Below are 12,548 nucleotides of genomic sequence, written 5' to 3' on the forward strand. Positions count from 1 at the left end.
TTATCTTATAAAGTTTACACTTTGAAATCATAAATAAACAGTTTTTTTTATTTTTTTGTTAAAACAAACAAGTGATGAACACTTTCGGTTCCAAAAAGATAATTTTTTTCTCACTTTGTTGAATAATGTACACAGATTATACCTGATAAAGTCCTGGCTGACTGTGCTTTGTCTACACAGTTTAACAGTCACACACCCCATAATGAGAGAAAAAAAGGATTCTCTTTCAAGCTGTTTACTGAGGATTTTCTGCCACTGACACATAGTTTCAGGGCATTTTAATGTCAATAATTGCTAGAATGCCATGAAAATGTTCTGTTAATGAAAATGACCTTGTTTTATGTTCATGGTAATTACTCTGTTTCACGTATGAGATGTCTGACTTTATGGGCTTTTTTTGAGACTCTTTAGTTTTGTCATGTGCTCCTCAAAAAATGACTCAGAGTTGTCTGTTTGAAAATAGTGAAAAAATATTTTTACTAACTATATCATTCCATTTTCTGAAAAAAGAATAGTTTTAATCTGCAGAGTTCAGGCTGAAGAAGAGATTTATCGGTGCATTTGGCCTTTAAACTGTGATACAACTTTAATGAATAATTTCAGCTTGACATTAAATGAGTCTAATATTGTCTTAAAGAATCCTTCATGTACGACTTCCTTTCTCAAAAATCAGTAAAGCTTCCCCAAGCCGTAGTCCCGGATATTAAGAAAATATAGGAGTCAAATTTAATGAGTAAATCTTTATTGTCTGAATATAGTTAAATGATAAACATTGCAAAGTAAACAAGACTGTCTGATAATCTTAAAAGTTAAAGAGAAAAAGGCCTGCAGACTGATAACATAACAGAATGAAAAGAATATCTGAGTCCCAGTGAGTCAGGTCAGGACTGGGAACACTGGTCTCTCCTCAGTGTCTCTGTGACTGGAGTCTGGGAGCCCTGGGTGGCCTCACAGGTCACAGAGCCCACCTTCTCCCACTGGTCTGCAGGGAGCCTCAGGGTGCTGCTCCAGCTGTAGAGGCCGTCCTTCTGCAGCACCCCGGGGCTCCCGCTCTCCTCCCAGCTGCTGCTGCTGCTGCCGTCCACCTTCCAGGACAGACTCCAGCCTGAGGGGAAGCCCTTGTTGGCCAGACACATGAGGGTGGCCTTCTTCTGCTGCTGCAGCTCCTCTGTGGAGGGGGACAGCACCGTCAGGGTGGGGACGACTCGACCCACTGGAAGAAGAGACAAAGAGACGACATGAAGAAGGTTTGTACAACGAGCAAAACTATTCCTCCCTGTTTGCTGTTGAAGAGGAAGCTGCTGGTTTCATTAATCTTCCCCAAGCTGGATGAAACTTCAGCTTTCACTTCCCTCTCAGAGCTCAGTAACCACGGCAACATATGAGCATCACTAATGAACCATGGCAACAGAAAGGTTTCAGTACTAAAGATAAAGTGTTCTAAGCAGGAAAGTCTCACCTCAGTTTTATGACCAAACTTAAACATCAGAGTTGAAAATGATGCAGTAAATCAAGAGTAAGAAGATCTTCATCCATCCTCCACTTTTTCAGTTCAAATCTCATTAGATATAAACATTCACACAAGGCAAAACTAGGGAACCATCACCTTAAAAAATGTAGAACAAACTTTTGAAATTGTGGAAACATTTCCCCCAGTTAAAAAGACAAATCATACTGATGAAGAAACTGATTAAATTAGCTGCATTAATTCTACATTAAATGGTTAGACAGTGTTACCTGCAATTATAATTTCCTATCTGTGAGTAATACAAAGCAAAAAATTATGCAATATTTACAACATATTTAAGATGATTATTCAAAACATACAAAAAATATATTTTTTACAACAATAAAATACATTTTACGTTATGAAATACTTTTTTCTGTGAAGAATTACAATCTAACTTTCAAACGAAATCATGAAAAAGCAAATCCGCCATAAATTTGTGATTTTTTGAAAATAACAGCTTAAACTCGGTGCGGTGATGCAAACACATTTCAATATACCATTACTTAAAAATACATAATTAAAAGATTCTTGTTCTAACTAGAGTTTTTCTGAATCACTGTGAGGTCAGAGTCACCAGAAAAACACAAAATTTGAACTATCATCCAATACATTCACATAAAGTGGTTCTTTATTGATTTGAATCAAATAAAACTTGAATTTAGATTTTTTTTTTAGAAGATAAAGGTACTTACAGTTAACATCCAGCCTGGTTCCTCCACCAAAAGTCAACCACAGTGATACAAACTGGTTGAGTCGTCGTACAAAAACCTCTGACTGCAAAGAGACACGGCTCTCTGACTTTGGACACAACAAACTCAACACAAACAGACTCGGACTGTTAAACACATCTGGGTAATATGAAGATCAGATTTATAGAAAATATAATAAATCAATTAATCCCCCTAATGTTCCCCCTTTTAAAAAACATGTATTTAATTAAAAGTGATCGCTGTAAAGTAAAAGAACAACAACAAAAAAAGAAACGGACAATTCCAGAATATCCATTTTTACAAGCAACAAATCTAAAGAGAAACACCAAAGATATCACATATTTCAGATCAATACCGTGATAAACCGAGTTAATCCATTAATAAAATACATCATCAGATTAATCCAAGTACCTGTTGGAGTCAGTGAGAGCATTTCCATAGAGAGCCACTTTGCATCAGCAGCACCATGCTCCAGTGCTCTGGGAGAGTTTATAGTCCTGAGAGTTGAACACTGGATGACTGACAGCTGACCTTCATGACAACAGAAGCCACAGAAATCCTCCTCATCAGAAACATGACTTTGATCTGCGTCCTCATCTGGACTCTCCTCTGCTGCTGCTTCACAGGTAAAGTCCAGAGAATCAAACTCCTCTCCTCTATGAACATCTGTCCCTCTGAAATGAAGCTGACAAAAGCATGAAGCTGCTTTATGTTTTTGTTTCTGTATCCTCAGAGTCCAGAGGTCAGGTCACAGTGACTCAGCCTGGAGCAGTGAGCTCTGCTGTGGGAGGCTCCGTCACCATCAGTTGTAAGACCAGTCATGAGTTTTGGGGTTGTAGCAGTGCTTACTGTTTAGCTTGGTACCAACAAAAAGATGGACACACTCCTAAACTGTTGATTCGCTACACCAATGAACGCATGTCAGGAATTCCAAGCCGTTTTTCAGGCAGTGGATCTGGGACTGACTTCACTCTGACCATCAGTGGAGTCCAGGCTGAAGATGCTGCAGTTTATTACTGTCAGGGTGTAAACACAATCAACAGTCAGAGTGTGTTCACACAGTGAAAAACAGTCGTACAAAAACCTCCCTCAGTCAGACTGAACAGAAACTGATGTGACTGCTGCAGCTGGAAGCAGCTGGAGCACTGACACAGATCACTGACGAGACACACTGTGAACACAAGCATGAGTTAATATACAAGTGATTATCATAAACTTTCCTAAAGCCATAGCTCCATATGAAGACACAAACATCAGGTCTGTTTACCTGTGAGCTAAAACTGGAACACAAAAAAAACTATATTCTATATGGTATTCTAAGACATTTATTCTGTATCAATTTCTCTGATAACTAAGCGTCACAATTTCTTTGATTTATCATTTAAAGGAATATTTTCAAAAAATAGACAATTTTCCACGATAAATATAAACTTTGGGCCTTTAACGGATTGTTCAGGGTGCACCCTGCCTCTCCAACCCGCCCCTGTGACCCTGAAAATGCATATGGGAAAAAAAAATGAATGTAAGTGATGAAAATCTGACTGGATATGAAACAAAACAAACTGTAATTTTCTTAAAGACAAAAAAAAAGATGACAAAAAACTTTTTCCTTTTACCAGATTTTCCATCTGCAAACACAAACATCAGGTCTTATTCCAGCCACATATCTCCTTTGAGTTTTGAGGAAAATACTTACTGGGAATAAAAAACTCTCTACATTTATAACCATAAATGAGAAAACATTGAGAGAAGAAACATGCTAATAATGCTAATTTAAAAAAAATGCAGCGATTCTTCCATTTATTTGGACTCTGATTTCATTGAAGACAGTATGAAACCCTGTATTATCTCTTCATTTAATTAGATTTTTTTAAAGACAAATCTATTTTTGTATTTTATGTCTGCAATACCACTCATACATTAGGGGGCAATTTAAGGCTAGAAATTAGGACAAAAGCACATCAATTTCAATTCAAACAGGTCATGTGAACAGTTGATTGTAAAGAAGGTTTGATACAAAAGCAGCATCTATGAAAGGCTCGTAAAGAACAAACACGAGAGGATCTCCAGTTTGTCAATGTCTGTGTGAGAAAATGATTGAACTGTTCAAAAACAGTGTTTCTCAAAGATAGATTGGAAGGTATTTGCACATGTCTCCCTCTCCAGCTCATAACACCAAATCACTCTGGGTGAATCTCAGTGTATAAAGGGTAAAGACGCAAGCAAATGTTGGACAAATGTTTTTGAAGGAAGATGGAATACCCAGAAAGAGCTCATGCATGCACATGGAGAACATACAAACTCCACACAGAAAGTCTCCTGCAGTGAGTCCAACCTTCTCATTTTGAATGCAGCCCCTGCATATACTTTTTGTTAATTTAGATAAAATGAAATTGTATCGTACAAAAATGATGCTTTCAATAGACATCAAAGTTAATGAGTTAGATTTTTGTTATTAGACTTTATTACAGAATAAAAAAACACATAAACAGCATTTTTTATATTGCTAAAGTAAGAAAAATATTAGTTTTACTAGTGTTGGAAATTTAAGAATCATGTCGGAATAAAAGACTTCAGTGAAGCTGTGTGTTGTAAATTAAACAAGCATGTATTTTATGATCAGACGCCTACAACAGAATAACTTTCAGTCATGAATGAGTTCTTATTGATTCTGATAATGATGGACTAACTACAGCAACGATGTAGAACGCACTTATTGTAAGTCACTTTGGATAAAAGCGTCTGCAAAATGACCGTAATGTAATGTAACTCTTTTAACTGTACTTTTGTCGTTTGATATTCATACTGAATCTTAAGTGTTTAATATTGTTGGATTAATGGATGAAAGGATGGATGACAACCAGTGGAATTTTGCATCCTGTAACAATAAAAGTAACGATGAAGCAAAGTGACAAAGAAAACAAAGAGGAAGTGTAAGAAAATGCTTATTTTAGATGCAACAGTCAGCTGTCCAAGCAGAGAGGAGGAAACATCCTGACATGTAGAGCACAGCTCCAGCTGACTGACTCTGTGTGTTTGCATATGTGTCCTGCCTCTCTGCTCCCAGATGTTAAGAGGTCAGTGTTGATCAGTGGCTGTCCAGACCTTTCAGAGACACTGACACACCAGCAGCACCATGATGATGATGTCACTGACTCTGCTGCTGAGCACCCTGGGGCTCCTTGTTCAGGGTGAGACTCTCTTCTTAAACTCTGCTTCAGGATACAACCAGGTTCACCACAATGATGTTCTGCTATGATGGAGAAACACTGGAACAAGCAGCATTGACCTTCTTCCATCTGTTCTCCATGTTAAAGAAATCATCCTCTTCTGTTTGCATGTTGATCATCTTTCCTCAAGTTGAATTTGTCTTGATAACTATTCTCATCTTTCTCATATTTTCCAGGTTCATCAGGAGAAACCATCCTGACTCAGACTCCTGGATCTCAGTCTGTTGCTCCAGGAAACACTGTCTCCATCAGATGTAAAACCAGTACAGGTGTTAGTAGCTGGCTCAGTTGGTACCTCCAGAAACCTGGAGAAGCTCCTAAACTCCTGATCTATGCTGCTACAACTCGTCAGTCTGGAGTTTCAGATCGTTTTAGTGGAAGTGGATCTGGGAGTGACTTCACTCTGACCATCAGCAGAGTTCAGGCTGAAGATTCAGGAGTTTATTACTGTCAGCAGGGTGACAGCACACCGTTCACACAGTGATACAACGTCGTACAAAAACCTCCCTCAGCTGGAGAGGAACTGATCTGATCCACAGCTGCACTGAAACTAAACACGCACAAAGCTGCTCTAAATTATAAAGCCACAATGTATCAGGAGTTATCTATTTATTTATTAATTCTTTTATAACTAAACAGATTATTTAGAATTAATAATTTTGTTGTAGACAAGATATTTTTACAAAGATTTCCTTTTTGTTGATTATCAATGACACAGAACATAAAACAATCATTAGGCAAGGCAAGGCAAGGCAAGGCATCTTTATTTATATAGCGCATTTCATAACACAGGCAACTCAATGTGCTTTACATAAAGACAAGGCATTTAAAAGAACAGCATAAAGCAGCATAAAAACAAGCAATTTAAAGAGGAAAAAAAATAAAAAATAGAATAAAAATTAAAGCAATCAAAGAAGAGGGGAAAAAGAAAAATATAAACTCAACCATAAGCACACCGAAAGAGAAATGTTTTTAACCTGGATTTAAAAGTGCTTACAGTTGTGGCTGATTTCAGTTCTGCTGGTAGTTTGTTCCAGTTGTGTGCAGCATAACAGCTAAAAGCTGCTTCACCGTGTCTAGTTTGAACTCTGGGCTCCACTATCTGACCTGAGTCAGTCTATCTGACCTGAGTCATTAAATAAGATTTAAGAATAACATGTAATTTTAACAACAATTTATGATTTAAACTTTCTTTGTCTTCAATCAGATCAAAATCATTGACTAAAATAAAACTTATAGATAGAAAGTTGTCTTATAAAGTGTTTTTCAGCACTTTCCTTATGAATCAAAGCTAATTAAATGAACACGTTCCTTGATCTTATACAGTTCATACTTTGAAATCATAAATAAACACAGTTTTTTTTTCTTTTGTTAAAACAAACAATCGACGAACACTGTCGGCTCCAAAAAGATTATTTTTTTCTCACTTTGTTGAATAATTACCACAGAGTATACCTGATAAAGTCCTGGCTGACTGTGCTTTGTCTACACAGTTTAACAGTCAGACACCCCATAATGAGAGAAAAAAAAGGATTCTCTTTCAAGCTGTTTACTGAGGATTTTCTGCCACTGACACATAGTTTCAGGGCATTTTAATGTCAATAATTGCTAGAATGCCATGAAAATGTTCTGTTAATGAAAATGACCTTGTTTTATGTTCATGGTAATTACTCTGTTTCACGAATGAGATGTCTGACTTTATGGGCTTTTTTTGAGACTCTTGAGTTTTGTCATGTGCTCCTCAAAAATGACTCAGAGTTGTCTGTTTGAATATAGTGAAAAAATATTTATACTAACTATATGTAACCCTGGTTAGAATTTCAACACTCAGAAATACCAGTTTCCTCAAATGAATCATAGTTTCATTGCAATGTAGTTGTTTCTCGTCCAGTAGTAGAATTTATGAGCTTACCTGAACGCATCACCTGCAGGCCTCGTGTGTGAGAAGGTGAGAGAAAGAGAAAAAAGAACAGGAGAAGCCTCGTGCAGCCACAGGAAAAGTGTCCCTGTTCGGCGGCCAAAAGTGCTGATATTGTGGAAACTGTCGTTAGAGATTGAGTGTGGAGAGAAACTTACCTGTTAGAAGTGAAACCGATCCTGGGAGCGACTCGGACGAGTGTTTTCCCAGATTATTCGGAACTATTTTGGTGAGTTAGCTGCACCGATAGCTCGTTAGCTCAATTAGCAGTATCATTCTGGTTTAGTACACAAGAAAGAAAGCCAGCCAGAATAGTCAAATGTTAATGGTACTGAAAAATGTTTTTTTGTGATATGTTGTTATTGCGTGTTATCGTGATGAACATGTAGGAATTTACCAGCTGTTAGCTCAGCTGCGGCCTGTTAACGAGGCCGAGCACGGCTCCACCGCGTCGCTATAGCTCAGATGCTAAAATGATGCAGCATTTCATGTGTTTCATATTCCTTTAGCTAAGTTGTTTATATTTCATTTAATGAGCTGTATTGTTTAATGTGCACTAGGAAATAAAGTAAAACGGTCATTTAAGCTGATGAATAATTACGCTGCATGTTATGCAGGCTGGTTTTTGTTAGAGGGACGAATTCCTCCGCTCAACTGTGATCCACACCACTACTGTTGCCGCATGGAGACTCATGGTTCATCGGGACCAGTGTGGGCATCGGTGTGGTAGGACAGGACCCAGTCCTGAGGAGTCACACATTTTATTTGCACTTTCTTTTCTGAGATCTCAGTATTTTTTTACTTGTTTCTATTTTTTACATTTTTTTCCAAAAAAAAACCCCAAACTGACAAAGGAACTTAAAGAACTGTTTTCCTTGGAGGATCCTGAAAGACAGTTGACCGAAGCAAACAGTGGAAAACGGGGAATAAAAAGGACAAATCAACCCATTTAACCCTCTAGACCCCAACAGAATTTTACAACAATGCCCCAGATTCCTGAGAATTCCGAAAGAAATGGGCAATTTGAGAAACATTTCAAATAACCAAGAATAACTTGAAAACTAATGACAAGTGTTCATTGTAAGTTTCTTTCTATTTAAAGATTGGAAATGGCTCTTTCAAATGATATGTGATCCATTAGGAATTATTCATTCATGTATTCATAGACGACCATTGAACTGTATCAAAAAGGATATTTTGAGACTGAACAAATATTCACTCCTCTTTTTAACTTGAAATGGATAGTTATAGTACTGTAGGCATATTTAAGTATTATTTTGCATAACATATCAACATCTCAGGTGATTCTGAACGACCTCAGTAATAATAAAATGAGAGTAAAGTGAATGTAATGAAATTTGTTTTTATTGAAATTCAGTGTAATTTCCCCCCCTCACCCCCTGCCATACACACACACACACATTTACACACATGCCTACATGTAATGTAAAGCGACCTTGGGTATCTTGAAAAGCGTTATATAAAACTAAGTTATTATTGTTATTATTATTATAGACGATAGGCTATAATGCAGAGAAATAGGGACAGCTGTTTGGTAACCTTCCTCAGAGAAAAAAAGTTTGGGCCCACTTCAGAACTTCACTACAGTACCATGACAAGACTACCACAAACAATTTTCCACAAAATGTATTAAGTATTTCAAATACGTTTGCACAATTACATTTATAAGATCGAGTTGATCATAGTCTAACTCTGGCAACCTAAATGCTGGGGCTATCACTTGGTGGACGAATGATGGTGACAGCAGGTTCGGTTTGAAATTCTCGCATTATAATCAGGCACGACATCACTTGAAATGTTTGTTGATAGGCGCCTTACATAAACCGGGAAACATGTGTAGGCTACTTATACCAGGCAGGTAGTTAGATTACCAGTAGCAAACAAGGAGTTAGACTTTTTTTTAAAAAATCTACAGCTTCGTTTGACATTTCCTCTCCGGAGTTCAGCGTTTCAGCGCTCTTGCTAGCGCTGTCACTGGATTACATCGCTAAATAAGGAAGGACTTGGATTTGGAAATTACTTCAACTATTACTACTATTTTGGGATTTTCAATGGTAACCAACAGATAAGGTAATGATCATCATCATCTTTGCTTTATTATCTCTTAGTTTAGGTGTAGTCTGGTGCAGGTGTAGTCTGGTGTATGCTCTGTTGAAGGACACTGACCGGCAAGCTCGCAAATAACTAACGATAAATCAGCTGGAGTTAGCATGGCTAATCAAAACGGCTGTAGGTGACAAGGTTGGCCACTACGTCTCAAATTTAGGTTGTATATCTATCTAAATCACATTTACAACTTACGTTAGTGTCACTGAAATCCGAGTTGGACAATTGCGAACCGGTGCAAATTGCCAGGTAAACATCCGCGGTCTTTTCGGAGCTGTCATTTTCTTGATCTTGATTTTCTTGAATTGAGTGGCTGAGGTAATCGAGTAATAATGAACGAAGCTGGTAGCTACAAAGTAATACTTGGCACACTGCGAACCAATATCAAACATAACTACAGTAGATAGCACAATTAGCCGGCTAGTGAAGCTGCGCCCAAACGCAGAACCTCCGCTCTCATATCAGTCTCAACTGCGGCCAAGAGAAATCCCTCAAAAACATGACAATATCTCGAAATAATTGAATACAAACATATATATTTTAATACAACAATCTGTTCATTAAGCTGTTGTGAACTAGTGAAGTGTGTAGTTACAGTTCAGCAACATCATTTTCCCGTAGTAAGACGTGTATTTTCTTGCCGGCCGGCGGCGGCCGCTATGGGAGAATAAAGAACGGCCGGCAACGGCCGCTATGGGGTGTAGAGGGTTAAGGGGAAAGAGACATTTTTATTTTATTTTATCTTTATTATTTTCTATACCAGTATTCACTTGTTTCAGCTAATTTCATTTCATTTTGTGAATTATCATTATTTTAAAGAACTGCATTTCATTTGATGTGTGCAAAACTGAACATTTTGTGTAGAAAAACAAAGCTGAACGTTTCAATATAAACATTCATACCATATTTTGTGTTGTGTGTTATGTGAGGTGGAGATCAATGCTCTCATGCTTCAGTGCTACTGCCAGTCTCCTTAGTCGAACTTAGTTGATTAGATAGAACCCAAGAAGTCTAAGAGAAAGGTTACATATATCATTCCATTTTCTGAATAAAGAATAGTTTTAATCTGCAGAGTTCAGGATGAAGAAGAGATTTATCGGTGCATTTGGCCTTTAAACTTTGATACGACTTTAATTAATAATTTCAGCTTGACATTAAATGAGTCTAATATTGTCTTAAAGAATCCTTCATGTACGAATTCCTTTCCCAAAAATCAGTAAAGCTTCCCCAAGCCGTAGTCCCGGATATTAAGAAAGTATAGGAGTCAAATTTAATGAGTAAATCTTTATTGTCTGAATATAGTTAAATGATAAACATTGCAAAGTAAACAAGACTGTCTGATAATCTTAAAAGTTAAAGAGAAAAAGGCCTGCAGACTGATAACATAACAGAATGAAAAGAATATCTGAGTCCCAGTGAGTCAGGTCAGGACTGGGAACACTGGTCTCTCCTCAGTGTCTCTGTGACTGGAGTCTGGGAGCCCTGGGTGGCCTCACAGGTCACAGAGCCCACCTTCTCCCACTGGTCTGCAGGGAGCCTCAGGGTGCTGCTCCAGCTGTAGAGGCCGTCCTTCTGCAGCACCCCGGGGCTCCCGCTCTCCTCCCAGCTGCTGCTGCTGCTGCCGTCCACCTTCCAGGACAGACTCCAGCCTGAGGGGAAGCCCTTGTTGGCCAGACACATGAGGGTGGCCTTCTTCTGCTGCTGCAGCTCCTCTGTGGAGGGGGGCAGCACCGTCAGGGTGGGACGGACATCACCTAGAAGACACCAATCGGTTTTGAGAACAGGGACCAAACAGATTTCAACTGAATGTGAGACACGTGGACACTGATGGTTTCACAGTTGAGTTTCGTCCTTTAAGGAGTTTCAGTTAGACGGTTTCCTTCTCCATCAGTCACTGATTCACACATTGTTTCACTTCCCTTTCAGAAAGCTCTCATGCACATCAGCACACAGAGTCCTTACATGAACTTAAACATATCAAAGTACCAACTTTAAGCAGCTAACTTTAACAGTTTGATAGATTTAACAGAAACTTGATTATTTCATAATCACTGTAAAAAAGAGACTAAACTGAGTTCATTTAGTTTTTATAACATTCGCTATTAATTCATCAAAATCCTGCTACAAGCATCCTCGCTATCATATTCAAGAAACAATCAACCTTTTTATCATTTCCACTGTTAAAAGAAAATATTAGCTGGAAAATATACAAGGACTATATTCAAAATGTATAGATTTCAAAACATTATGAAAAAAACTTTCAAACTAAGTTTTAATAAGTTAGAATGATTTTCAGACTTCACAGATTTGGCAGGATTGTTGAACATGTCCTTCAGTCACACTGTTCAGAATAAGTTTGACTCAACTCAGAGAAGTGTCGACAGAACAAAGAATTCAAAATATTACACGACTGATTGTTTTGTTCCCATTAAAGTTGTTTCACACATTAACTGGAGCATGTGAAGAAAGGTTCATTAAAATACTTTCTGCTGAGATGTAATCTAAGAGGAGAACCATGAGCAATATATGGATTTAAAATTGATTTCACTCCTCCCATTAAAAAGGTAACTCTTGCTTCAAATATTATGAAAAAAAAACAGATAAAACCTTCAGATTTGTGATTTGTAGCAGTTTTTAGAGACTTACTTCCAAGTTCCAGTCTGGTTCCTCCACCGAACGTGTACCACAGTGATACAAACTGGTTGAGTCGTCGTACAAAAACCTCTGACTATACAGAGACACGGCTCTCTGACTTTGGACACAACAAACTCAACTTTGTCTGACAATTCTGAATGTAAAACTCTTCAGATATTGTTTATCTAAATGTCTGAGTAATTTTCACATTCAGGAATGTGCCGATGATATTTCTATTTGTCCTTCCAGTTTTAGAAATGAGGTGTATTTGTCACTTATTGATCCAGAATTATACCAGAGCAGTTAAAATTTATATTACTAAAGAATTACATGTTGGTAGAATAAAAGACTTAAGATCTATTGCATTATAATTAATCAAATATTCAACTTACTTCCAACATCCAGCCTGGTTCCTCCAC

At 37.7% G+C, this 12,548-nt stretch overlaps 1 long non-coding RNA gene and 3 gene segments (V, D, J or C); 2 read left to right on the plus strand and 2 right to left on the minus strand.

Moving 5' to 3' along the window:
• Positions 1 to 725: 725 nt before the first annotated feature.
• LOC142367611 (Ig kappa-b4 chain C region-like) lies at positions 726 to 2,367 on the minus strand. The segment is given in 2 exon segments: positions 726 to 1,213; positions 2,203 to 2,367. A coding segment is annotated over 1 exon segment (255 nt).
• Positions 2,368 to 5,307: 2,940 nt separating this feature from the next.
• LOC142367657 (immunoglobulin kappa variable 1-12-like) lies at positions 5,308 to 6,562 on the plus strand. The segment is given in 2 exon segments: positions 5,308 to 5,411; positions 5,627 to 6,562. Coding segments are annotated over 2 exon segments (363 nt in total).
• Positions 6,563 to 7,168: 606 nt separating this feature from the next.
• Positions 7,169 to 10,401, plus strand: LOC142367502 (uncharacterized). Its single transcript, XR_012767109.1, has 2 exons — positions 7,169 to 7,597; positions 7,986 to 10,401. It is a non-coding gene; the product is annotated as an uncharacterized LOC142367502 (long non-coding RNA).
• A 363-nt stretch (positions 10,402 to 10,764) lies between these two features.
• Positions 10,765 to 12,214, minus strand: LOC142367663 (Ig kappa-b4 chain C region-like). The segment is given in 2 exon segments: positions 10,765 to 11,249; positions 12,142 to 12,214. A coding segment is annotated over 1 exon segment (255 nt).
• Positions 12,215 to 12,548: the final 334 nt, after the last annotated feature.

Source organism: Odontesthes bonariensis, chromosome 18, assembly GCF_027942865.1.
Source record: "Odontesthes bonariensis isolate fOdoBon6 chromosome 18, fOdoBon6.hap1, whole genome shotgun sequence".
Classification (NCBI taxonomy): domain Eukaryota; kingdom Metazoa; phylum Chordata; class Actinopteri; order Atheriniformes; family Atherinopsidae; genus Odontesthes; species Odontesthes bonariensis.